Below are 27,593 nucleotides of genomic sequence, written 5' to 3' on the forward strand. Positions count from 1 at the left end.
TTCTGTTTTTTACTATATTTATTTCCACTTTTCTTAATACAATAATACGTCATTTGTCATCATTGTCCATTACTAAAAATGTAGAATAAAGTTTTTTTTTATTTTGGAAATTAAATCACCATTGAAATAAAATAAAATATATAAAGTAAATGTGTAAGATTTCGTGTATATGTATGTGTGTGTGGGTGTTTGTATGGGTGCTAGTTGTATGTATGTGTGTGTTTGTAATGTTTATGTACATGAAATGTTATTATTGTTGTTTACATTGTGTTAACGCATCTATTACAAATGTCTAAAAGTTAGTGGCGCCATAATATTGACAAATTTTTAGAATTAACATTAATAAGGCATATGATAATAATAAAAAAATAGTTATTACATAAATACATAATGAACATCCTCATCATTAGCTTGTTGTTGCTCTTGTGTATAGGTGTTTGTTTGGGTGTATGTGTTCTTTGTGTTATGAATTTTGTAAAAGACTGTACAATTAGTAATTCTACATATTAACAATAAATGAATGTCGCGCTTTTTTGTCTTTGTTTTACTATCCACTATGTTTTTTGTTTGTTTCTTTTGAAATAATAAAAAAATAAACAACAATAACCTATACCTAAATATATATATATCTTTAAGTATCTGTATATATATAGAATATTCATTGATTAAAGACTAATCTAAAGTTTAGTATTTCTAATTCATTGATTTTTTTTTAATATATTAAAGTGTCCATATTGATGATTGCCACATTGTCGTTTTTTTGTTTGTCTGTAGTAGTAGTATACCATATTTCGTATTGCATTACGTCTTTTTGTTAAATCGTATATCCTCTTTCAAGAAATGTTGCAGATGATTTTCTTCTCGTCAAGGAATACATAGGGGCTTAAAATAGGCACGACAGAAAATTGTCGCCGCGGATGGAGGTAAATCCTGATTACGATAATACATATTACATTCCTTTTCGGTTAGTTTATCAAAAACAGCAGCATATTCACGATGGAATGTGGCCAAGTCCACATTCGAGCGCCCAATGGCAGTTAGAGCCAGAAACAATATATCACGGTATATTGAATGGGAACGATCGACGCCAGTGTGCTTTAGCTTGTGACGTTCATTGGCCAATTTCTTGACGGGCATCAGTAGATCGTTGCATCGTATAGCTGTGACGATTTGCTGAATAACACTGAAAAAAATTGGGACAAAAAGGTAACCAGTTAAAAAGTTTTGTATTTTTTTTTCAAAAGTAATATCCTTGGAAAAACGAAAAAAACTAAAATTATTTGATAGTGATAGTTTTGACTGTTCTATCTCAGTTGTGACTGCTCTGCCATAGAATTATTGTTAGGAGCCATCGTGAGGAAATGACTTACACGCCTACCTTGCGTTATAAAAAGTCAAGGAAGTTTCTTTATACACGTCAATGAACACAACCTTTTGGAGGTGGTTAAACGTTTCAAGATATATAATCATATTGGGAACCGCTATATTTGGTCCTCGATATCTGTCCTTTAATTTTTTTAAGTGGCCTTTACTTATTTATTTTTTTGTAAAAATCCATTAATTTTTTAAAACTACCATAACTGGCCTTTACATTTTTTTAATAATCCCCGATATGTATTACAAAATCCTCTATATTTGGCCATTGACATTTTTTTTAATCTACGATATTTTGGCTCTAGTTTTTTTAAATTCCACTATATTTTCGACGATATTTGGCATTTAAAAATCCACAATTTGTGGTCTTAAAAAATTCGTTAAAAATCCACAACTTTTGGCCCTGAGAAATTATTTAAAAATCCACGACTTTTTGTCTTTAAAAATCCACGACTTTTGGTCTTGAAAAAATTCTTTAAAAATCTACGACTTTTGGTCTTGAAAAAATTCTTTAAAAATCCACGACTTTTGGTCTTGAAAAAATTCTTTAAAAATCCACGACTTTTGGTCTTGAAAAATTCTTTAAAAATCCACGACTTTTGGTCTTGAAAAAATTCTTTAAAAATCCACGACTTTTGGTCTTGAAAAAATTCTTTAAAAATCCACGACTTTTGGTCTTGAAAAAATTGTTTAAAAATCCACGACTTTTGGTCTTGAAAAAATTGTTTAAAAATCCACGACTTTTGGTCTTGAAAAAATTCTTTAAAAATTCACGACTTTTGGTCTTAAAAAATTCTTTAAAAACCCACGACTTTTGGTCTTGAAAAAATTCTTTAAAAATCCACGACTTTTGGTCTTGAAAAAATCTTTAAAAATCCACGACTTTTGGTCTTGAAAAAATTCTTTAAAAATCCACGACCTTTGGTCTTGAAAAATTCTTTAAAAATCCACGACCTTTGGTCTTGAAAAAATTCTTTAAAAATCCACGACATTTTGTCTTTAAAAATCCACGACATTTTGTCTTTAAAAATCCACGACATTTTGTCTTTAAAAATCCACGACTTTGGTCTTTAAAAATCCACGACATTTTGTCTTTAAAAATCCACGACTTTGGTCTTGAAAAAATTCTTTAAAAATCCACGACCTTTGGTCTTGAAAAAATTCTTTAAAAATCCACGACCTTTGGTCTTGAAAAAATTCTTTAAAAATCCACGACCTTTGGTCTTGAAAAAATTCTTTAAAAATCCACGACTTTGGTCTTGAAGAATTTCTTTAAAAATCCACGACTTTTTGTCTTTAAAAATCCACGACTTTTGGTCTTGAAAAAATTCTTTAAAAATTCACGACTTTTTGTCTTTAAAAATCCACGACTTTTTGTCTTTAAAAATCCACGACTTTTGGTCTTGAAAAAATTCTTTAAAAATTCATGACTTTTTGTCTTTAAAAATCCACGACTTTTTGTCTTTAAAAATCCACGACTTTTGGTCTTGAAAAAATTCTTTAAAAATCCACGACTTTTTGTCTTTAAAAATCCACGACTTTTGGTCTTGAAAAAATTCTTTAAAAATCCACGACTTTTTGTCTTTAAAAATCCACGACTTTTGGTCTTGAAAAAATTCTTTAAAAATCCACGACTTTTTGTCTTTAAAAATCCACGACTTTTGGTCTTGAAAAAATTCTTTAAAAATTCACGACTTTTTGTCTTTAAAAATCCACGACTTTTTGTCTTTAAAAATCCACGACTTTTGGTCTTGAAAAAATTCTTTAAAAATTCATGACTTTTTGTCTTTAAAAATCCACGACTTTTTGTCTTTAAAAATCCACGACTTTTGGTCTTGAAAAAATTCTTTAAAAATCCACGACTTTTTGTCTTTAAAAATCCACGACTTTTGGTCTTGAAAAAATTCTTTAAAAATCCACGACTTTTTGTCTTTAAAAATCCACGACTTTTGGTCTTGAAAAAATTCTTTAAAAATTCACGACTTTTTGTCTTTAAAAATCCACGACTTTTTGTCTTTAAAAATCCACGACTTTTGGTCTTGAAAAAATTCTTTAAAAATTCATGACTTTTTGTCTTTAAAAATCCACGACTTTTTGTCTTTAAAAATCCACGACTTTTGGTCTTGAAAAAATTCTTTAAAAATCCACGACTTTTTGTCTTTAAAAATCCACGACTTTTGGTCTTGAAAAAATTCTTTAAAAATCCACGACTTTTTGTCTTTAAAAATCCACGACTTTTGGTCTTGAAAAAATTCTTTAAAAATTCACGACTTTTTGTCTTTAAAAATCCACGACTTTTTGTCTTTAAAAATCCACGACTTTTGGTCTTGAAAAAATTCTTTAAAAATTCATGACTTTTTGTCTTTAAAAATCCACGACTTTTTGTCTTTAAAAATCCACGACTTTTGGTCTTGAAAAAATTCTTTAAAAATCCACGACTTTTTGTCTTTAAAAATCCACGACTTTTGGTCTTGAAAAAATTCTTTAAAAATCCACGACTTTTTGTCTTTAAAAATCCACGACTTTTGGTCTTGAAAAAATTCTTTAAAAATTCACGACTTTTTGTCTTTAAAAATCCACGACTTTTTGTCTTTAAAAATCCACGACTTTTGGTCTTGAAAAAATTCTTTAAAAATTCATGACTTTTTGTCTTTAAAAATCCACGACTTTTTGTCTTTAAAAATCCACGACTTTTGGTCTTGAAAAAATTCTTTAAAAATCCACGACTTTTTGTCTTTAAAAATCCACGACTTTTGGTCTTGAAAAAATTCTTTAAAAATCCACGACTTTTTGTCTTTAAAAATCCACGACTTTTGGTCTTGAAAAAATTCTTTAAAAATTCACGACTTTTTGTCTTTAAAAATCCACGACTTTTTGTCTTTAAAAATCCACGACTTTTGGTCTTGAAAAAATTCTTTAAAAATTCATGACTTTTTGTCTTTAAAAATCCACGACTTTTTGTCTTTAAAAATCCACGACTTTTGGTCTTGAAAAAATTCTTTAAAAATCCACGACTTTTTGTCTTTAAAAATCCACGACTTTTGGTCTTGAAAAAATTCTTTAAAAATCCACGACTTTTTGTCTTTAAAAATCCACGACTTTTGGTCTTGAAAAAATTCTTTAAAAATTCATGACTTTTTGTCTTTAAAAATCCACGACTTTTTGTCTTTAAAAATCCACGACTTTTGGTCTTGAAAAAATTCTTTAAAAATCCACGACTTTTTGTCTTTAAAAATCCACGACTTTTGGTCTTGAAAAAATTCTTTAAAAATCCACGACTTTTTGTCTTTAAAAATCCACGACTTTTGGTCTTGAAAAAATTCTTTAAAAATTCACGACTTTTTGTCTTTAAAAATCCACGACTTTTTGTCTTTAAAAATCCACGACTTTTGGTCTTGAAAAAATTCTTTAAAAATTCATGACTTTTTGTCTTTAAAAATCCACGACTTTTTGTCTTTAAAAATCCACGACTTTTGGTCTTGAAAAAATTCTTTAAAAATCCACGACTTTTTGTCTTTAAAAATCCACGACTTTTGGTCTTGAAAAAATTCTTTAAAAATCCACGACTTTTTGTCTTTAAAAATCCACGACTTTTGGTCTTGAAAAAATTCTTTAAAAATCCACGACTTTTTGTCTTTAAAAATCCACGACTTTTGGTCTTGAAAAAATTCTTTAAAAATTCACGACTTTTTGTCTTTAAAAATCCACGACTTTTTGTCTTTAAAAATCCACGACTTTTGGTCTTGAAAAAATTCTTTAAAAATTCATGACTTTTTGTCTTTAAAAATCCACGACTTTTTGTCTTTAAAAATCCACGACTTTTGGTCTTGAAAAAATTCTTTAAAAATCCACGACTTTTTGTCTTTAAAAATCCACGACTTTTGGTCTTGAAAAAATTCTTTAAAAATCCACGACTTTTTGTCTTTAAAAATCCACGACTTTTGGTCTTGAAAAAATTCTTTAAAAATTCACGACTTTTTGTCTTTAAAAATCCACGACTTTTTGTCTTTAAAAATCCACGACTTTTGGTCTTGAAAAAATTCTTTAAAAATTCACGACTTTTTGTCTTTAAAAATCCACGACTTTTTGTCTTTAAAAAATCCACGACTTTTGGTCTTGAAAAAATTCTTTAAAAATTCATGACTTTTTGTCTTTAAAAATCCACGACTTTTTGTCTTTAAAAATCCACGACTTTTGGTCTTGAAAAAATTCTTTAAAAATCCACGACTTTTTGTCTTTAAAAATCCACGACTTTTGGTCTTGAAAAAATTCTTTAAAAATCCACGACTTTTTGTCTTTAAAAATCCACGACTTTTGGTCTTGAAAAAATTCTTTAAAAATTCACGACTTTTTGTCTTTAAAAATCCACGACTTTTTGTCTTTAAAAATCCACGACTTTTGGTCTTGAAAAAATTCTTTAAAAATTCATGACTTTTTGTCTTTAAAAATCCACAACTTTTTGTCTTTAAAAATCCACGACTTTTGGTCTTGAAAAAATTCTTTAAAAATCCACGACTTTTTGTCTTTAAAAATCCACGACTTTTGGTCTTGAAAAAATTCTTTAAAAATCCACGACTTTTTGTCTTTAAAAATCCACGACTTTTGGTCTTGAAAAAATTCTTTAAAAATTCACGACTTTTTGTCTTTAAAAATCCACGACTTTTTGTCTTTAAAAATCCACGACTTTTGGTCTTGAAAAAATTCTTTAAAAATTCATGACTTTTTGTCTTTAAAAATCCACGACTTTTTGTCTTTAAAAATCCACGACTTTTGGTCTTGAAAAAATTCTTTAAAAATCCACGACTTTTTGTCTTTAAAAATCCACGACTTTTGGTCTTGAAAAAATTCTTTAAAAATCCACGACTTTTTGTCTTTAAAAATCCACGACTTTTGGTCTTGAAAAAATTCTTTAAAAATTCACGACTTTTTGTCTTTAAAAATCCACGACTTTTTGTCTTTAAAAATCCACGACTTTTGGTCTTGAAAAAATTCTTTAAAAATTCATGACTTTTTGTCTTTAAAAATCCACGACTTTTTGTCTTTAAAAATCCACGACTTTTGGTCTTGAAAAAATTCTTTAAAAATCCACGACTTTTTGTCTTTAAAAATCCACGACTTTTGGTCTTGAAAAAATTCTTTAAAAATCCACGACTTTTTGTCTTTAAAAATCCACGACTTTTGGTCTTGAAAAAATTCTTTAAAAATCCACGACTTTTTGTCTTTAAAAATCCACGACTTTTGGTCTTGAAAAAATTCTTTAAAAATTCACGACTTTTTGTCTTTAAAAATCCACGACTTTTTGTCTTTAAAAATCCACGACTTTTGGTCTTGAAAAAATTCTTTAAAAATTCATGACTTTTTGTCTTTAAAAATCCACGACTTTTTGTCTTTAAAAATCCACGACTTTTGGTCTTGAAAAAATTCTTTAAAAATCCACGACTTTTTGTCTTTAAAAATCCACGACTTTTGGTCTTGAAAAAATTCTTTAAAAATCCACGACTTTTTGTCTTTAAAAATCCACGACTTTTGGTCTTGAAAAAATTCTTTAAAAATTCATGACTTTTTGTCTTTAAAAATCCACGACTTTTTGTCTTTAAAAATCCACGACTTTTGGTCTTGAAAAAATTCTTTAAAAATCCACGACTTTTTGTCTTTAAAAATCCACGACTTTTGGTCTTGAAAAAATTCTTTAAAAATCCACGACTTTTTGTCTTTAAAAATCCACGACTTTTGGTCTTGAAAAAATTCTTTAAAAATTCACGACTTTTTGTCTTTAAAAATCCACGACTTTTTGTCTTTAAAAATCCACGACTTTTGGTCTTGAAAAAATTCTTTAAAAATTCATGACTTTTTGTCTTTAAAAATCCACGACTTTTTGTCTTTAAAAATCCACGACTTTTGGTCTTGAAAAAATTCTTTAAAAATCCACGACTTTTTGTCTTTAAAAATCCACGACTTTTGGTCTTGAAAAAATTCTTTAAAAATCCACGACTTTTTGTCTTTAAAAATCCACGACTTTTGGTCTTGAAAAAATGTCTTTAAAAATCCACGACTTTTTGTCTTTAAAAATCCACGACTTTTTGTCTTTAAAAATCCACGACTTTTGGTCTTGAAAAAATTCTTTAAAAATCCACGACTTTTTGTCTCTAAAAATCCACGACTTTTGGTCTTGAAAAAATTCTTTAAAAATCCACGACTTTTTGTCTTTAAAAATCCACGACTTTTGGTCTTGAAAAAATTCTTTAAAAATCCACGACTTTTTGTCTTTAAAAATCCACGACTTTTGGTCTTGAAAAAATTCTCTAAAAATCCACGACTTTTTGTCTTTAAAAATCCACGACTTTTGGTCTTGAAAAAATTCTTTAAAAATCCACGACTTTTTGTCTTTAAAAATCCACGACTTTTGGTCTTGAAAAAATTCTTTAAAAATTCACGACTTTTTGTCTTTAAAAATCCACGACTTTTTGTCTTTAAAAATCCACGACTTTTGGTCTTGAAAAAATTCTTTAAAAATTCATGACTTTTTGTCTTTAAAAATCCACGACTTTTTGTCTTTAAAAATCCACGACTTTTGGTCTTGAAAAAATTCTTTAAAAATCCACGACTTTTTGTCTTTAAAAATCCACGACTTTTGGTCTTGAAAAAATTCTTTAAAAATCCACGACTTTTTGTCTTTAAAAATCCACGACTTTTGGTCTTGAAAAAATTCTTTAAAAATCCACGACTTTTTGTCTTTAAAAATCCACGACTTTTGGTCTTGAAAAAATTCTTTAAAAATCCACGACTTTTTGTCTTTAAAAATCCACGACTTTTGGTCTTGAAAAAATTCTTTAAAAATCCACGACTTTTTGTCTTTAAAAATCCACGACTTTTGGTCTTGAAAAAATTCTTTAAAAATCCACGACTTTTTGTCTTTAAAAATCCACGACTTTTGGTCTTGAAAAAATTCTTTAAAAATCCACGACTTTTTGTCTTTAAAAATCCACGACTTTTGGTCTTGAAAAAATTCTTTAAAAATCCACGACTTTTTGTCTTTAAAAATCCACGACTTTTGGTCTTGAAAAAATTCTTTAAAAATCCACGACTTTTTGTCTTTAAAAATCCACGACTTTTGGTCTTGAAAAAATTCTTTAAAAATTCACGACTTTTTGTCTTTAAAAATCCACGACTTTTTGTCTTTAAAAATCCACGACTTTTGGTCTTGAAAAAATTCTTTAAAAATTCATGACTTTTTGTCTTTAAAAATCCACGACTTTTTGTCTTTAAAAATCCACGACTTTTGGTCTTGAAAAAATTCTTTAAAAATTCACGACTTTTTGTCTTTAAAAATCCACGACTTTTTGTCTTTAAAAATCCACGACTTTTGGTCTTGAAAAAATTCTTTAAAAATTCATGACTTTTTGTCTTTAAAAATCCACGACTTTTTGTCTTTAAAAATCCACGACTTTTGGTCTTGAAAAAATTCTTTAAAAATCCACGACTTTTTGTCTTTAAAAATCCACGACTTTTGGTCTTGAAAAAATTCTTTAAAAATCCACGACTTTTTGTCTTTAAAAATCCACGACTTTTGGTCTTGAAAAAATTCTTTAAAAATCCACGACTTTTTGTCTTTAAAAATCCACGACTTTTGGTCTTGAAAAAATTCTTTAAAAATCCACGACTTTTTGTCTTTAAAAATCCACGACTTTTGGTCTTGAAAAAATTCTTTAAAAATCCACGACTTTTTGTCTTTAAAAATCCACGACTTTTGGTCTTGAAAAAATTCTTTAAAAATCCACGACTTTTTGTCTTTAAAAATCCACGACTTTTGGTCTTGAAAAAATTCTTTAAAAATCCACGACTTTTTGTCTTTAAAAATCCACGACTTTTGGTCTTGAAAAAATTCTTTAAAAATCCACGACTTTTTGTCTTTAAAAATCCACGACTTTTGGTCTTGAAAAAATTCTTTAAAAATTCACGACTTTTTGTCTTTAAAAATCCACGACTTTTTGTCTTTAAAAATCCACGACTTTTGGTCTTGAAAAAATTCTTTAAAAATTCATGACTTTTTGTCTTTAAAAATCCACGACTTTTTGTCTTTAAAAATCCACGACTTTTGGTCTTGAAAAAATTCTTTAAAAATCCACGACTTTTTGTCTTTAAAAATCCACGACTTTTGGTCTTGAAAAAATTCTTTAAAAATCCACGACTTTTTGTCTTTAAAAATCCACGACTTTTGGTCTTGAAAAAATTCTTTAAAAATCCACGACTTTTTGTCTTTAAAAATCCACGACTTTTGGTCTTGAAAAAATTCTTTAAAAATCCACGACTTTTTGTCTTTAAAAATCCACGACTTTTGGTCTTGAAAAAATTCTTTAAAAATCCACGACTTTTTGTCTTTAAAAATCCACGACTTTTGGTCTTGAAAAAATTCTTTAAAAATCCACGACTTTTTGTCTTTAAAAATCCACGACTTTTGGTCTTGAAAAAATTCTTTAAAAATCCACGACTTTTTGTCTTTAAAAATCCACGACTTTTGGTCTTGAAAAAATTCTTTAAAAATCCACGACTTTTTGTCTTTAAAAATCCACGACTTTTGGTCTTGAAAAAATTCTTTAAAAATCCACGACTTTTTGTCTTTAAAAATCCACGACTTTTTGTCTTTAAAAATCCACGACTTTTGGTCTTGAAAAAATTCTTTAAAAATCCACGACTTTTTGTCTTTAAAAATCCACGACTTTTGGTCTTGAAAAAATTCTTTAAAAATCCACGACTTTTTGTCTTTAAAAATCCACGACTTTTTGTCTTTAAAAATCCACGACTTTTGGTCTTGAAAAAATTCTTTAAAAATCCACGACTTTTTGTCTTTAAAAATCCACGACTTTTTGTCTTTAAAAATCCATGACTTTTGGTCTTGAAAAAATTCTTTAAAAATCCACGACTTTTTGTCTCTAAAAAGCCACGACTTTTGGTCTTGAAAAAATTCTTTAAAAATCCACGACTTTTTGTCTTTAAAAATCCACGACTTTTGGTCTTGAAAAAATTCTTTAAAAATCCACGACTTTTTGTCTTTAAAAATCCACGACTTTTGGTCTTGAAAAAATTCTTTAAAAATCCACGACTTTTTGTCTTGAAAAAATTCTTTAAAAATCCACGACTTTTTGTCTTTAAAAATCCACGACTTTTGGTCTTGAAAAAATTCTTTAAAAATCCACGACTTTTGGTCTTGAAAAAATTCTTTAAAAATCCACGACTTTTTGTCTTTAAAAATCCACGACTTTTGGTCTTGAAAAAATTCTTTAAAAATCCACGACTTTTTGTCTTTAAAAATCCACGACTTTTTGTCTTTAAAAATCCACGACTTTTTGTCTTTAAAAACCCACGACTTTTGGTCTTGAAAAAATTCTTTAAAAATCCACGACTTTTGGTCTTGAAAAAATCTTTAAAAATCCACGACTTTTGGTCTTGAAAAAATTCTTTAAAAATCCACGACCTTTGGTTTTGAAAAATTCTTTAAAAATCCACGACCTTTGGTCTTGAAAAAATTCTTTAAAAATCCACGACATTTTGTCTTTAAAAATCCACGACATTTTGTCTTTAAAAATCCACGACTTTGGTCTTGAAGAATTTCTTTAAAAATCCACGACATTTTGTCTTTAAAAATCCACGACTTTGGTCTTGAAAAAATTCTTTAAAAATCCACGACCTTTGGTCTTGAAAAAATTCTTTAAAAATCCACGACCTTTGGTCTTGAAAAAATTCTTTAAAAATCCACGACCTTTGGTCTTGAAAAAATTCTTTAAAAATCCACGACATCTTGTCTTTAAAAATCCACGACTTTGGTCTTGAAGAATTTCTTTAAAAATCCACGACTTTTTGTCTTTAAAAATCCACGACTTTTGGTCTTGAAAAAATTCTTTAAAAATTCACGACTTTTTGTCTTTAAAAATCCACGACTTTTTGTCTTTAAAAATCCACGACTTTTGGTCTTGAAAAAATTCTTTAAAAATTCATGACTTTTTGTCTTTAAAAATCCACGACTTTTTGTCTTTAAAAATCCACGACTTTTGGTCTTGAAAAAATTCTTTAAAAATCCACGACTTTTTGTCTTTAAAAATCCACGACTTTTGGTCTTGAAAAAATTCTTTAAAAATCCACGACTTTTTGTCTTTAAAAATCCACGACTTTTGGTCTTGAAAAAATTCTTTAAAAATCCACGACTTTTTGTCTTTAAAAATCCACGACTTTTGGTCTTGAAAAAATTCTTTAAAAATTCACGACTTTTTGTCTTTAAAAATCCACGACTTTTTGTCTTTAAAAATCCACGACTTTTGGTCTTGAAAAAATTCTTTAAAAATTCATGACTTTTTGTCTTTAAAAATCCACGACTTTTTGTCTTTAAAAATCCACGACTTTTGGTCTTGAAAAAATTCTTTAAAAATCCACGACTTTTTGTCTTTAAAAATCCACGACTTTTGGTCTTGAAAAAATTCTTTAAAAATCCACGACTTTTTGTCTTTAAAAATCCACGACTTTTGGTCTTGAAAAAATTCTTTAAAAATCCACGACTTTTTGTCTTTAAAAATCCACGACTTTTGGTCTTGAAAAAATTCTTTAAAAATCCACGACTTTTTGTCTTTAAAAATCCACGACTTTTGGTCTTGAAAAAATTCTTTAAAAATCCACGACTTTTTGTCTTTAAAAATCCACGACTTTTGGTCTTGAAAAAATTCTTTAAAAATCCACGACTTTTTGTCTTTAAAAATCCACGACTTTTGGTCTTGAAAAAATTCTTTAAAAATCCACGACTTTTTGTCTTTAAAAATCCACGACTTTTGGTCTTGAAAAAATTCTTTAAAAATTCACGACTTTTTGTCTTTAAAAATCCACGACTTTTTGTCTTTAAAAATCCACGACTTTTGGTCTTGAAAAAATTCTTTAAAAATTCATGACTTTTTGTCTTTAAAAATCCAAGACTTTTTGTCTTTAAAAATCCACGACTTTTGGTCTTGAAAAAATTCTTTAAAAATCCACGACTTTTGGTCTTGAAAAAATTCTTTAAAAATCCACGACTTTTTGTCTTTAAAAATCCACGACTTTTGGTCTTGAAAAAATTCTTTAAAAATCCACGACTTTTTGTCTTTAAAAATCCACGACTTTTGGTCTTGAAAAAATTCTTTAAAAATCCACGACTTTTTGTCTTTAAAAATCCACGACTTTTGGTCTTGAAAAAATTCTTTAAAAATCCACGACTTTTTGTCTTTAAAAATCCACGACTTTTGGTCTTGAAAAAATTCTTTAAAAATCCACGACTTTTTGTCTTTAAAAATCCACGACTTTTTGTCTTTAAAAATCCACGACTTTTGGTCTTGAAAAAATTCTTTAAAAATCCACGACTTTTTGTCTCTAAAAATCCACGACTTTTGGTCTTGAAAAAATTCTTTAAAAATCCACGACTTTTGGTCTTGAAAAAATTCTTTAAAAATCCACGACTTTTTGTCTTTAAAAATCCACGACTTTTGGTCTTGAAAAAATTCTTTAAAAATCCACGACTTTTTGTCTTTAAAAATCCACGACTTTTGGTCTTGAAAAAATTCTTTAAAAATCCACGACTTTTTGTCTTTAAAAATCCACGACTTTTGGTCTTGAAAAAATTCTTTAAAAATCCACGACTTTTTGTCTTTAAAAATCCACGACTTTTGGTCTTGAAAAAATTCTTTAAAAATCCACGACTTTTTGTCTTTAAAAATCCACGACTTTTGGTCTTGAAAAAATTCTTTAAAAATCCACGACTTTTTGTCTTTAAAAATCCACGACTTTTGGTCTTGAAAAAATTCTTTAAAAATCCACGACTTTTTGTCTTTAAAAATCCACGACTTTTGGTCTTGAAAAAATTCTTTAAAAATCCACGACTTTTTGTCTTTAAAAATCCACGACTTTTGGTCTTGAAAAAATTCTTTAAAAATCCACGACTTTTTGTCTTTAAAAATCCACGACTTTTGGTCTTGAAAAAATTCTTTAAAAATCCACGACTTTTTGTCTTTAAAAATCCACGACTTTTGGTCTTGAAAAAATTCTTTAAAAATCCACGACTTTTTGTCTTTAAAAATCCACGACTTTTTGTCTTTAAAAATCCACGACTTTTGGTCTTGAAAAAATTCTTTAAAATCCACGACTTTTTGTCTCTAAAAATCCACGACTTTTGGTCTTGAAAAAATTCTTTAAAAATCCACGACTTTTTGTCTTTAAAAATCCACGACTTTTGGTCTTGAAAAAATTCTTTAAAAATCCACGACTTTTTGTCTTTAAAAATCCACGACTTTTGGTCTTGAAAAAATTCTTTAAAAATCCACGACTTTTTGTCTTTAAAAATCCACGACTTTTTGTCTTTAAAAATCCACGACTTTTTGTCTTTAAAAATCCACGACTTTTTGTCTTTAAAAATCCACGACTTTTTGCCTTTAAAAATCCACGACTTTTTGTCTTTAAAAATCCACGACTTTTTGTCTTTAAAAATCCACGACTTTTTGTCTTTAAAAATCCACGACTTTTTGTCTTTAAAAATCCACGACTTTTGGTCTTGAAAAAATTCTTTAAAAATCCACGACTTTTTGTCTTTAAAAATCCACGACTTTTTGTCTTTAAAAATCCACGACTTTTTGTCTTTAAAAATCCACGACTTTTTGTCTTTAAAAATCCACGACTTTTTGTCTTTAAAAATCCACGACTTTTTGTCTTTAAAAATCCACGACTTTTTGTCTTTAAAAATCCACGACTTTTTGTCTTTAAAAATCCACGACTTTTTGTCTTTAAAAATCCACGACTTTTGGTCTTGAAAAATTCTTTAAAAATCCACGACTTTTTGTCTCTAAAAATCCACGACTTTTGGTCTTGAAAAAATTCTTTAAAAATCCACGACTTTTTGTCTTTAAAAATCCACGACTTTTGGTCTTGAAAAAATTCTTTAAAAATCCACGACTTTTTGTCTTTAAAAATCCACGACTTTTGGTCTTGAAAAAATTCTTTAAAAATCCACGACTTTTTGTCTTTAAAAATCCACGACTTTTTGTCTTTAAAAATCCACGACTTTTTGTCTTTAAAAATCCACGACTTTTTGTCTTTAAAAATCCACGACTTTTTGCCTTTAAAAATCCACGACTTTTTGTCTTTAAAAATCCACGACTTTTTGTCTTTAAAAATCCACGACTTTTTGTCTTTAAAAATCCACGACTTTTTGTCTTTAAAAATCCACGACTTTTGGTCTTGAAAAAATTCTTTAAAAATCCACGACTTTTTGTCTCTAAAAATCCACGACTTTTGGTCTTGAAAAAATTCTTTAAAAATCCACGACTTTTTGTCTTTAAAAATCCACGACTTTTGGTCTTGAAAAAATTCTTTAAAAATCCACGACTTTTTGTCTTTAAAAATCCACGACTTTTGGTCTTGAAAAAATTCTTTAAAAATCCACGACTTTTTGTCTTTAAAAATCCACGACTTTTTGTCTTTAAAAATCCACGACTTTTTGTCTTTAAAAATCCACGACTTTTTGTCTTTAAAAATCCACGACTTTTTGCCTTTAAAAATCCACGACTTTTTGTCTTTAAAAATCCACGACTTTTTGTCTTTAAAAATCCACGACTTTTTGTCTTTAAAAATCCACGACTTTTTGTCTTTAAAAATCCACGACTTTTGGTCTTGAAAAAATTCTTTAAAAATCCACGACTTTTTGTCTTTAAAAATCCACGACTTTTTGTCTTTAAAAATCCACGACTTTTTGTCTTTAAAAATCCACGACTTTTTGTCTTTAAAAATCCACGACTTTTTGTCTTTAAAAATCCACGACTTTTTGTCTTTAAAAATCCACGACTTTTTGTCTTTAAAAATCCACGACTTTTTGTCTTTAAAAATCCACGACTTTTTGTCTTTAAAAATCCACGACTTTTGGTCTTGAAAAAATTCTTTAAAAATCCACGACTTTTTGTCTCTAAAAATCCACGACTTTTGGTCTTGAAAAAATTCTTTAAAAATCCACGACTTTTTGTCTTTAAAAATCCACGACTTTTGGTCTTGAAAAAATTCTTTAAAAATCCACGACTTTTTGTCTTTAAAAATCCACGACTTTTTGTCTTTAAAAATCCACGACTTTTTGTCTTTAAAAATCCACGACTTTTTGTCTTTAAAAATCCACGACTTTTTGCCTTTAAAAATCCACGACTTTTTGTCTTTAAAAATCCACGACTTTTTGTCTTTAAAAATCCACGACTTTTTGTCTTTAAAAATCCACGACTTTTTGTCTTTAAAAATCCACGACTTTTGGTCTTGAAAAAATTCTTTAAAAATCCACGACTTTTTGTCTTTAAAAATCCACGACTTTTTGTCTTTAAAAATCCACGACTTTTTGTCTTTAAAAATCCACGACTTTTTGTCTTTAAAAATCCACGACTTTTTGTCTTTAAAAATCCACGACTTTTTGTCTTTAAAAATCCACGACTTTTTGTCTTTAAAAATCCACGACTTTTTGTCTTTAAAAATCCACGACTTTTTGTCTTTAAAAATCCACGACTTTTTGTCTTTAAAAATCCACGACTTTTTGTCTTTAAAAATCCACGACTTTTTGTCTTTAAAAATCCACGACTTTTTGTCTTTAAAAATCCACGACTTTTTGTCTTTAAAAATCCACGACTTTTTGTCTTTAAAAATCCACGACTTTTTGTCTTTAAAAATCCACGACTTTTTGTCTTTAAAAATCCACGACTTTTTGTCTTTAAAAATCCACGACTTTTTGTCTTTAAAAATCCACGACTTTTTGTCTTTAAAAATCCACGACTTTTTGTCTTTAAAAATCCACGACTTTTTGTCTTTAAAAATCCACGACTTTTTGTCTTTAAAAATCCACGACTTTTTGTCTTTAAAAATCCACGACTTTTTGTCTTTAAAAATCCACGACTTTTTGTCTTTAAAAATCCACGACTTTTTGTCTTTAAAAATCCACGACTTTTGTTGTTGAAAAAATCTTCATGAATTCACGACTTTTGGTCTTTAAAAATCCACGACTTTTGTTGTTGAAAAAATTTTCAAGAATTCACGATTTTTGGTCTTTAAAAATCCACGACTTTTGTTGTTGAAAAAATCTTCAAGAATTCACGACTTTTGGTTTTAAAAATCCAAGACTTTTGTTGTTGAAAAAATCTTCAAAGTCGTGAATGACTTTTGGTCTTTAAAAATCCACGACTTTTGTTGTTGAAAAAATCGTCAAGAATTCACGACTTTTGCTCTTTAAAATTCCACGACTTTTGTTGTTGAAAAAATTATCAAGAATTCACGACTTTTGGTCTTTAAAAATCCACGATTTTTGTTGTTGAAAAAATCTTCAAGAATTCACGACTCCTGGTCTTTAAAAATCCACGACTTTTGTTGTTGAAAAAATCTTCAAGAATTCACGACTTTTGGTCTTAAAAAATACTTTAAAAACCCACGACTTTTAGCCCTGAAAAATTATTTAAATAACCATGACTTTTGGCCTTGAAAAATTCTTTAAAAATTCATAACTTTTGGTCTTTGGAATTCTTTAAAAACCACGACATTTGACCTTGTAAAATTCCTTAAAAATTCAAAACTTTCGGCCTTTGACATTTTTTAAAACACCACGACATTTGACCTTCAAAAATTCTTTAAAAAGGCACGACTTTTTGTTTTGAAAAATTCTTTAAAAACCCACGACTTTATGTCTTGAAAAAATTCTTTAAAAATCCACGACTTTTGGTCTGGGAAAAATTCTTTAAAAATCCACGACTTTTGGTCTTGGAAAAATTCTTTAAATATCCACGACTTTTGGTCTTGGAAAAATTCTTTAAAAATCCACGACTTTTGGCCTTGGAAAAATTGTTTAAAAATCCACGACTTTTGGTCTTGGAAAAATTCTTTAAAAATCCACGACTTTTGGTCTTGGAAAATTTCTTTAAAAATCCACGACTTATGGTCTTGGAAAAATTCTTTAAAAATCCACAACTTTTTGTTTTGGAAAAATTCTTTAAAAATCCACGACTTTTGGTCTTGGAAAAATTCTTTAAAAATCCACGACTTTTGGTCTTGGAAAAATTCTTTAAAAATCCGTGATTTTTGTCTTAAATATTCTTAAAAATTTCACGACTCCTGTTCGTAAAAAATCCACGGCTTTTGATCTTGAAAAATTCTCTAAGAATTCATGACTTTTGTTATTAAAAAATTCTTTAAAAATTCACGACTTTTGATCTTGAAAAATTCTTTTAAAATCCACATCTTTTGGTCTTGAAAAATTCTTAAAAATCTACGAATTTTGGTCTTGAAAAATTCTTTAAAAATCGTTTTATATCCACGACTTCTGAAGTGCAGGTTTTTCATTATATCTTCCTCATCGGGACTAGTAGAATAAACAATACTTACTTCTTATTCAGTTGAGCCTGATCGGTGAGCAATGCTTTTATCAGAGGACTTGTTGTTGGTGTTTGTCTATATAAAATATACATGGGTAAACCGGCTTCACTGTGTAATTGCAAATTATCCCATAGACATTGGATTTTAACATGTTTCACTTTGCTAAGTGGATCAGTATTGCCATCATCCTAAAAAAAACAAGCAAAAAATGAGAAACGAACATAAATATTTTTCCCTCCCTATATTATTTTGGTAACCTACCGTGGGAGGACAACACAAATCGGGTAAATGTGTTTTACTCTCAATACGTTCCATAATCCATAATAAATTCCAATATATAATCGGATGTTCGTCGACAAAATTTGCTTTAAGCAATGCCAAATCACCATCTTGTGTTAAAATATTTTCCAATTCTTTGCGTAAAACTAAAGGATTCAAATAGGGAATTGTTAGAGTTTCGAGTTTTTTATTGGCTGCTTCATCATTTTTGCTGGCATCTTGTACGATACGGCGTACACTTAAAAGGGGGACGGTTAGTTTATTGCAAGCATGACATGTTGTATTTAAATTGGAATCCTCTGCTGACCAACCAGACATAATCTCCTCGTCATAGAGTAGAACTGAACAATTGTGGCATTGGGAACATGATGTCATTTGTATAACAACATCACAATCGCTGGTATCTTCTAGGCCCTGAGAAAAATAGAAGAAATTGTTGTTATGTGGAATTGCCACAAAATCTTGATGGTACTTACATCTTCTGGAGGCGTATAAAGATTCTCGGGTAATGAAAGTAATGCTGTATTTAAATTCATTGTTGATGTGTTCTCCCCCAGAGGTACCAAATTATTATAGCTCGATTTACGCGATTCACTTAAACGACTCCATGGATGCTCCAAATCACTTGAAACTCTACGTATCTTCAAAGTACCATCTTCATGGGCAATCATATCCTCTTCACTGACACCACTGTCAATATAATTTTGTGCTGAACCGCTGGACTTGACAGGTGTGGTATTGGCCGATATGGCTCCCTTAATTTCATCAAACTTTCGAGTAATTGAGGTGGCAGCATGTTTAATACTGCTTAAACTTCCTTGGATAATTTCATTTGACTTTTTGCCGCTAAAACTTGGACTGCAAAAACACATACACACACAAGCAAAGAGGAACAATTTAAAAGTTATAGTTAAGAGAATATCTCAGGGAGAACAAAAAAATAAATTAGCGTTTGACAAATGAATGTGAGACAAAAACAATAATGAAAATAAGTGTACAAATTAGTGACTGTAGTACCCACCACCACCATAAGTTATTGAATATTTTTATCTCTTTTTTTGGAAAGGACACAACACATAACGAAAACCAAAAAGCTTTAAAGAAAACAACGTTCACCTTTCCTATCGAAAGAGTGAATGGTTCTCCACAACTTTGCCATACTTACCTCATATTTTGAGCAATATTTTCAATAATATTGGTGGGCAATTTCAAGTCTTTCTTAAAGGTGGACATGCGTGCAGGTGAATAACGTCTACAAAAACATTTTACAAATTGGATAGGTGTATAGAAAAACAAAAAAACATACATACATCAATGAAATAGAATGATCAAATCATAGAAGAAGAAATAAACAAAAAATTTAACTGAAACCGTTTTTCAATAAAACCGAATATCTTTAAATTAAAACTTTACCACAAGTCTAATGTTTTATGGCTTGAAAATCAAATTAAAAATACTTCTTGTAAGCATTTTATCCAAAAAAGTAGCAAATAAACAGGGACTAATTGCTATACATATGTAAATGTGTTAAATGCTTGGCTACACATCGTCGCAAGGTGGAACGTAACAATCTTAACGGTGAAGTCTGACCATAAGGATTATTTTGATTGAAGTAATGACTTTTAACAATTTTGAGGCACTTTCGAAAAATGTCGAAGCTGTCGTTTTTGTTTTAACCAAATTAAGGAACAATTTCAAAATAGTAAAAAAAACTGGGATTTCTGCCACGTATTTCAAAAACTTTTTCGAGGTAGTGTGTTCTTACTAAAGTGGCCATAAGAGACTGCTTGGCCTTAAGAAATTTTTCAGTTTTACAAATCAACGGCATCGAAAACTACTTTAACGGGTTATTGCCACTTACAAATTTTAAAAAAGTTTTTTATTGGATTATTTTAAAGTGCAGCTAGAATAGAATACATTTGATCGATCGGAATAAAAGTTATAGAGATATGAGCGTTGAAATAGAAAAATGTATTGTGATGTGATGCAGTATAAAAACTTCAAACGCTTTTTCTCGAAATGGCATTTTTGAAAGCGGTGCTCATTGTAGGTTGAAAACGGCTGATCAGATCTTCATATGTTTTTTTGGGATTATTGTAGAAATAAGAATATTCTTCTTAAAAGAAGGACTTGAACATTTTTTTGACAAAAAACTAAATTTTTTTCGTTAAATTGGAAATTGTGGCTTGGCAGTTTGCCATTTTTTAAAAATCCGATTCGTTTAAGGACAAGATTTTTAGGTCCTTAATGATCCCACAAAAATATATGCTGATCGGATTATTTTCGATTTCGAGCTACAGTGGGCACAGCAAACTGCTTTAGTAAATACGGTGTATCGTGGGCGGGCATTTGTCAGAAAGCTATGACATATTTTTCAACAAAAAATTCCGAAAGTAGCTCAAGGTGTGACCTTTCAGATGAAAAAAAAATATTCTAAAAAATTTGGCCGGTTCTTTTTGTGCGTTTGCGTTTTTGGGGTTCAATAAGCGACGATAACCCCTTAAGAAAGTTTCGGACATACAATTGTCGCTTTTAAAGGAAATCAGAGTTGTACTCTTCAAGCTTGGACCCAACTTGTCAAGGACTATTGATCAATATACTTTATACATATTGACTTTATCTTACGCTCATGTTCTCCGTATAAAAAGCTTCAATGTAGTCATGTGTTGTAAATTTTTCTTATAGATGAAGCAAAATTATCTTTTCCATCATAATTTGTATTTCGAAGTAATTGGTCTTTTTTGTATTCTTGATTTAGCATATGGAATGTTGTCAAAGCTCAGTGTATAATCAAAACGACTTCTGATAATGTGAAAAAATCTATAATGTTAAATTAAATAATTTATGCACAGCCGAGGGTTTTAACTGCCGCGGAAAAATACAATGTTGATTAACCTGCGACTCGAACCTGTATGTATGACCTTTCGCTCTGAATCATAAAGCTGTTTTCTGAAGTGACTGGGTGGAGAAAGCCTGCCAACAAGATCCTATCCGTGATGACAACACCACAAGTTGGAACAGCATCGACAACATCCCGTTGTGTAGATATAGCCGTATGACGTTTGCCTCTTCGTTAATTTTGTTTACTGGTGTCATTAGAGGCACTCTGATGCACTTCCCATTGTAATATTCTGTCAGGATCGGATATTTTTCCTAACATGCCCATATCGAAGCCTTGTAATATTACATCAATAACATAAGGAAGCTTGATTTCACACACAGTTTTTTTCTTATTATGCTATCATCAAAAACATTTCTGATATTTGTTTCGGTTTTCCATTTAAAATTCATTTAATAGTTTATCCCCATTTATTGTCCCACTGTGCGTCGATGGCTGAAATAAAAACACTCTTTGATTTTAACAAACTTACCCAAAATTAATTTTAAATGATGATCCTAAATTTGCCAAACTAGAAGCAACACTTGAGCCCGGCATTGTTTCGGAACGATGCATTTTATTCAGCTGAGTTGATTCATCGAATGTGGCACTGCGTTGGCCCTTAAACAGTATTGGCTTATCGCTGTATAAAGTATTATTGTTATATGAAGAATGCATGTCGGACGTTTGATCATGTGTGGACGTTGTTATGGTGTTGTTAGGAATGGACGGTTGTTGTTCATCTTCGTTTAAGGCTCCCAGTGGATCGTTTTGTGTAACAGGAGTTCTTGGTGATATTCTATAAAAAAAGAAATAATAATGTAAAAATAACATTTAAATAACAATAATTTCAATAAAACTTATATTTACTTTGTGGGACTTTGTAACATTTGATCAGTAGCCAATGGCATAGGCTCCTGATCATGTTCCCCTAAATCCTCCTGAGAACTAGCCACATTTTTACATACTCCATGTTCATCATCTTCCTCTTCTTCGCCATCACCAATATTCATTATTTTCTTGTTATTTGCTTCGGTAAGTGTATGCTGTCTTTGAAGTTTGTTGAGAAGTTCTGCATCGCCAGCAAAACTTTCGGGAGTAGGCAAATTTGGCAAATCAGCCACTGGTGTATGAACATTTGATGCGTTGTGAGCATTACCCGTGGGATGTTTAGCATCACCTGGTATTAGTAGACCTGCACTTGAAATTACATCATCTGTGGCATCTTGGGAACCAATTGATTGCCTTACAATACTGCCCAATTTCGTGCGTAATTTATCAAAAGCCGAAAAATCTAAAATATTAACACCATAACCATCTCCCATGGTGGCAATGTGTTGGGAAGAATTCGATGAGACCAAACTGGTGCGTGATGTCCCATCTACAGTTTCCAATGTACTTAAATTATTGTCACAAGATGCAGAAAGGGGCTTTTTTGAGGCTCTTAACTTGCCGGCCCTCTTAAAGTGGGCAGCACCCAAGACAACATTTTTAATGCGATTCCAGCGTAATTGACTTTGAGTCGTGCTATCGCTGGGCCATTCTGATTCTAAAACACAACGATTATAGAAACCATAGGTTAAAGCATTCGGTTGAACACCTGATCTCTTCATAAGATAATGTAGGCGTACAGCCAAGACGGGCATATTGTATGTACCGCATAATTGCATCATAATGCGATAGCAAAACTCATCACAATTGATTTTTATTTTGCTGGCCTTGAGCAGCATATTATAGGCTGCCCTCAACGTTTCATGCTCTTTGCCTGAACGTCTTGTATCCAATACCATGGCAGGTAATATGAGGAAATATAGCGAATAACATGTGGCCAATAGATATTTTGACCACAATTCCGGATGACTTTGACAACGTCTTGCCAATTTTTGTGAAAGTTTTATTTCATGTTTTGTTCGGCGTGCAATGGGTGATCCTGGCGCTAAACAACCGTTTATTTGTTGTTGTATTAAATTGTTTAGAGCCGTTTTGGCTGGTGATTTCAAGAGGCTTGGATTTAAAGTAAAGCTATCGTAATTATAAACCGGGTCAGGAACATTTGGATCTGCAGATAGAATGAGCAACAAAAGGCGATATAGTTAGTAATCAATTATTGATGCATTTGCAATTGGAGATTACCTTTAGAGGGACCAACACTATCTGGTGGAAATATATACTTTGTGCGTTCACTACTTTGACCTGTTTCCCAATCGACCAAACGCACATCCGATGGCGTCTCATCATATGAGCCCACCTTCTCGGCACACTCATCGAAAAACGTGAGCCCATGATCGCCATCAGAAACAAAAGAACGCTCCTCGATGAAACGAATAAACATTTGGGTTTTCATTAATAACTCAAAGAATTTATGATAAGCCTGCAAAGAACAAAAACAGTCATAAGCCAGGTATTAGACAAAATTGACAGTGAATGACATACCTTATCTCTGGAACGTAGAAAAGCTTTCAATTGAAATAAGGCACTGGGGTCAGTGGCACCAACAGAGGGTGCTTTAGATATTGGTACTAAATAATCGCGATAACCACGTAATATTGAAGCCATAAATAACAAAAAGGCTTCTTGTATGCGTTGTTCCAGATGTTGCTAGATAAAAATAATTGATGGTGAATATATTTCATCTTTTTACAAACGAGTTTTTGCGCATACCTCACGCCTACGTCTCCTTAAATCACGATCCAAGCTATTATTGCTATCTATGTTCAAAGGTTTCATTGCCTCAAGACTATCCAGGGTTTGGGCTAAAATTCGTGCAGCTCGTTTAGGCAAAAGCTTGGTGGTAAGATGTTTTTGTGATTCACACAGCTGGAGGGAAACAAGAAAATTTAGAAAAGTTACCGAATACTAAAAACTGAAATACTTACACTTATGGTATTTGTATCTAAATCAATGCACGTAACATCTGTGGGTGGCTCATAAAGATCAAAGAATCGAGAATCAACGCCAATTAAGTAGGGAACTGGCGCATGTAGCACTTCGGCCAAACCAAGTGGACACAACGGTATATATGGACATTGCCATTTAAAGGGGAACAATAGGGAAACAATGGCTTCCGCTACAGCTGTTAATGTTGCTGGTCTAAAATAGAATAATGGGGTTTATGTTGGGCAAATTTATTTACCGTAATTTCAACTGTGACTTACCTCAATGAGTGTATGAGTATTTTTTGTTCAGTTAATGCCAACAAAAGGACATGCAAACAATTATCTGTGCCCAAATTTTGCAATAACATATGAAAACCTGCACCGCTACGTGGTAATGGTGAATCTTCGGGTTGAGTAAGCAGGATGCGATCATTTGATTCGCTTGATAACTATACAAACAAAATTCAAGAAGATGTATAAGCCGACGTTGCTTTTCAAAATTAAGTTCAACATTTGCAATTACCTGTAAATGAATACTGGGGGCAGGGAATGGTACCTCATCCAAGAGCTGAGTTATATAACGTTCAATCGGTATTGGTAAATTTTTCTCATAGACAACCATACGCTTTATGGAATAAGAATGAACAAAAGGAATTTGTAGTAACAAAAAAGGTTTAGAAGTTTTAGAAAAGCCGCAATAATTACAGTAATTACAATCCGGTTGCTCTGTGGGACTGTAACACAAGTACAATGACTTCTAAGCACATTCTAATGTTATCGGATAGCAAAAAGAGCCATTAAAAAATTCTAATAACTCTTAATAGTAGGGAGGTCCACACAAAATCGACGAATTTCCTTTTGATTTTTTTAACGAAAAATGTCAAGTTATTGGTACCGTTACTTAAAATATAACGGTACAACCAACGAAGTTTTCACTTTTCTCTCTTAGCTAACCTGTTTTCTATCACTTCATGTTAATTTTTTGTGAATTTTTGAAAACAAAATATTTTAACATAAAATATTGGGCTTGGACACACTGTGCGACGTCACGTTGACTGAACTAAATAGGTGCTTAGGGGTCGAGAGCAAACCATCCTCCGGTCTAGGTTGAATGTGCGGGACACAAAATGTATACATTAGGGTTATAACTTTTTTACAACCTCGTATCCCCGTATGATATTTTGATGAGTTTTTACCTAAAACGCATTTTACACTTGCACTTAAAACAGGTGTTTTGGGAGTTTACGTCATTCATTCGAGAAATATTGTATGTATGTTTTAAAAAACATGTTAAGTGTAAAATGCGTTAAGGATTACATAAAATATTAATTATAAAATGATTCGATGAAAAAAGCTTTTAAAGTTTTTATTTTTTTTTTTTTTTTTGAATTTTTCATTTTTTTTTTTGAAGTCACTCAAGGGTGCACAGGCGTTGGATTCTTGTTCTATGAAAATTTGAAATGAAAAATATTTCCTTTATAATATTTTCATTTGAAAGTTTTCTTCTTCATAAAAGTTTTCATTTTACATTTTCATAGAAATAGAATTGAGCCCCATGGTGAAGAAACCTTTTTGGCTTCTTACATAGCGGTCATGGTAAGACATTCGAGGACAGTGTGATACTTGAATATAAGTTCAATGCAAAGAAAGCTTATATGAAAGGGAGAAAGCGTTGATAAAGACACGGAAATCTTGCAAAAACATGTAGGAGGTACATGAAATGAGATTTAACTTAACATTTTCTTCGCCTAAATTATTAACAGATGCAGTGCAATTTATGGTTATGATTGCTTCGTCAAAATTATTTCTTAGTCACTTCTTTGCATGCTTCTGTGGTTATTTGTTGACACAAGTATTTCTCATTCCTTATTAAGATGTTTTAGCTGGCTTAACCACAATGTGGAAATATTACTTCACCACAATAGAAGGTGATAGAACCGGAATGCCTACATCTTTTTCTGTTTCTACTTTTCTCCATAATCTTTTTCAGATTGCTTAAGTCAAAAATAGTCAAAACTTACATGTAAGTACTTTAGCCATTTATCGAATGTGTCACCAAAGGGATGATGCGAAAGCAAACATATAGCTTTAATGATATGCAAAGAATGTTTTTGAGCAAAGTCTTCATTCCAACCAAGTAATTCACGTTGTTGGTCCGACAGCTTTGATTCACTGTAATATATATAATTTAAAATCAGAACTTAACGTATACATTAAACACATTAAGCGTCTACTTACTCGAAATCTTCATAGAATGTCAAAGCCGATCCATAGACCTTATATGTACCATCGTTAACGGTCAACACAAATGTACTAAATACCGGTGCTGTGGGTCTGCGCTTTTTATTCTTGCCAACATGTGGCCAAGCCTCCAAGGAGGCACCCATTGGTAGGCAAAATAATGGTACGCTGGGGCACAAGTTTAGCGGAAAGTCATTATGATCGACTGTTGGGTAGCGTAGTAAAATTTCTGGTTGATAACTGATGTGTTTTGGACGGTACATAGATTTTTTGTAGCAAAGATAAACATCGCTACCGGTAAAGGCTTTATTGAGGGATTTGTATATCAAACAAAAAGCATGTGGAGGCTTTTCACCTTTACTGCGCACAATGACACACAAATCGGTAACAACCAATTCGTTGCATGGCATATCGGCAGGAGCACGACGATATGTTAGAAATGTTTTAGCAGATGAATTGTTAACATTAGCAATGCGACCATCAGGAGTTTCGGCCACAATTTCAGCATCGGACATAATACGTTCATGTCCTTCGTATAAGACACCTGAAGATGACAACAAAAACATTATATTGAGCACAAAACAAGAATAACAACAAAAATTCCCCTACATACCAATGTCCACTAAAGGTGGGCGATCCTTGCCACGTCTGTAGTAAATAAAGCATTCCGTTGATCTCAACGAACCAAAATTCAAATTGGCCGGTAAGCCGGTGGGAGTTGTTTCCAACACTTCATAACCTTCTGGCACTTCTTCGCCCAGCAGCGGAAAGAATACACCAATATCAGTAATAGGCTCAATGGAACTGGCCGCTCTCAAATGTCCAGATTCTTTGAAATTACTATCCTGTAACAATTGGGGATTTTCGGGCATACCTGCCACCACAAAGTAATCAGCAATACGACGTTCCTCCATGGCAACTTAAACAAAACAAAGTGCACACACCGATTTACATATGTATTGTATGTAATATGTACGCTGTTCTTCACTATATTCTATTAGTGAGGCGATTTACAACAAACATTGATGAGACATGTAGACTATGATGAATTGTATAATGTCCTTGACAATCGACACAAAACACATGAATAACTATTGAAAATAGTCGTCGTCTCGTAGTTGTTGGTCACCGTCTTTGACCGCAAGGAAGCAGAGTTCTTCTTTAAAACAAGTTCTTCTTGTTTTACAAGGAGGGATCAAGCGAGAAGCCCAATACCAATAAGCCAGCTTTATCGATGATGATTCAATATTGTGAATAGTATTTCTTTTCTTCTGCTGAGCTCCTCCCAACTTTTTACTTATTCAGCATAAAGTTTTTAATACTTTGTTGATATTTGTGCAATAAAAGCAGGCGCTGCAACGCCTGCAGATACTCCTTTAAACTGTGCTTAGGATGGTTTGTAAAATGTACAAAAAATTATGCGTTTTTTCTTCACTTTATTCACTTTATAAGAATTTCCATTTTTAACACTATCTATTCCGCCGTATTGCCGTACAGACAACGAAGCCGACCCCGTTTTTCGGCTCGCTCGCTTTGTTCATATGGTAGTCACT

The 27,593-nt window shown here is 31.1% G+C and overlaps 1 protein-coding gene across 4 annotated transcripts; it reads right to left on the reverse strand.

The window, feature by feature from the left end:
- On the reverse strand, window positions 1-27,554 carry Crag (DENN domain-containing protein Crag). Of its 4 annotated transcripts, XM_073977823.1 has the most exons (17): window positions 27,363-27,515; window positions 26,654-26,959; window positions 26,038-26,584; window positions 25,821-25,971; window positions 24,323-24,424; window positions 24,079-24,248; window positions 23,800-24,013; window positions 23,585-23,740; window positions 23,357-23,521; window positions 23,057-23,294; window positions 21,794-22,982; window positions 21,417-21,722; window positions 19,211-19,297; window positions 18,522-18,903; window positions 18,028-18,459; window positions 17,776-17,954; window positions 1-1,183 (listed from the first exon to the last, which is right to left on the reverse strand). In XM_073977823.1, exons 2-17 carry the CDS (start codon window positions 26,952-26,954, stop codon window positions 865-867), a joined length of 4,938 nt encoding a protein of 1,645 aa, XP_073833924.1. In that variant the 5' UTR covers window positions 26,955-26,959; window positions 27,363-27,515; the 3' UTR covers window positions 1-864. The 4 variants fall into 4 exon arrangements, with proteins under 4 accessions (XP_073833924.1, XP_073833923.1, XP_073833926.1 ...); XM_073977822.1 differs by having other exon boundaries at window positions 26,654-27,554; XM_073977825.1 differs by lacking the exon at window positions 19,211-19,297 and having other exon boundaries at window positions 27,363-27,520.
- Window positions 27,555-27,593: the final 39 nt, after the last annotated feature.

Source organism: Musca autumnalis, unplaced genomic scaffold (assembly GCF_047663935.1).
Source record: "Musca autumnalis isolate F117 unplaced genomic scaffold, ASM4766393v1 scaffold_3, whole genome shotgun sequence".
Taxonomy (NCBI): Eukaryota; Metazoa; Arthropoda; class Insecta; order Diptera; family Muscidae; genus Musca; species Musca autumnalis.

Bases quoted from the DNA above. Each gene is read 5' to 3' on its own strand.
- Crag (XM_073977822.1), bottom strand. From the start codon at position 26,954: ATGGAGGAACGTCGTATTGCTGATTACTTTGTGGTGGCAGGTATGCCC. The intron at 23,295-23,356 runs GTATGTCATTCA...TGTTCTTTGCAG, and splicing joins TTCTACGTTCCAGAGATAAG to GCTTATCATAAATTCTTTGA. The intron at 22,983-23,056 runs GTAATCTCCAAT...TTCTATCTGCAG, and splicing joins TAGTGTTGGTCCCTCTAAAG to ATCCAAATGTTCCTGACCCG.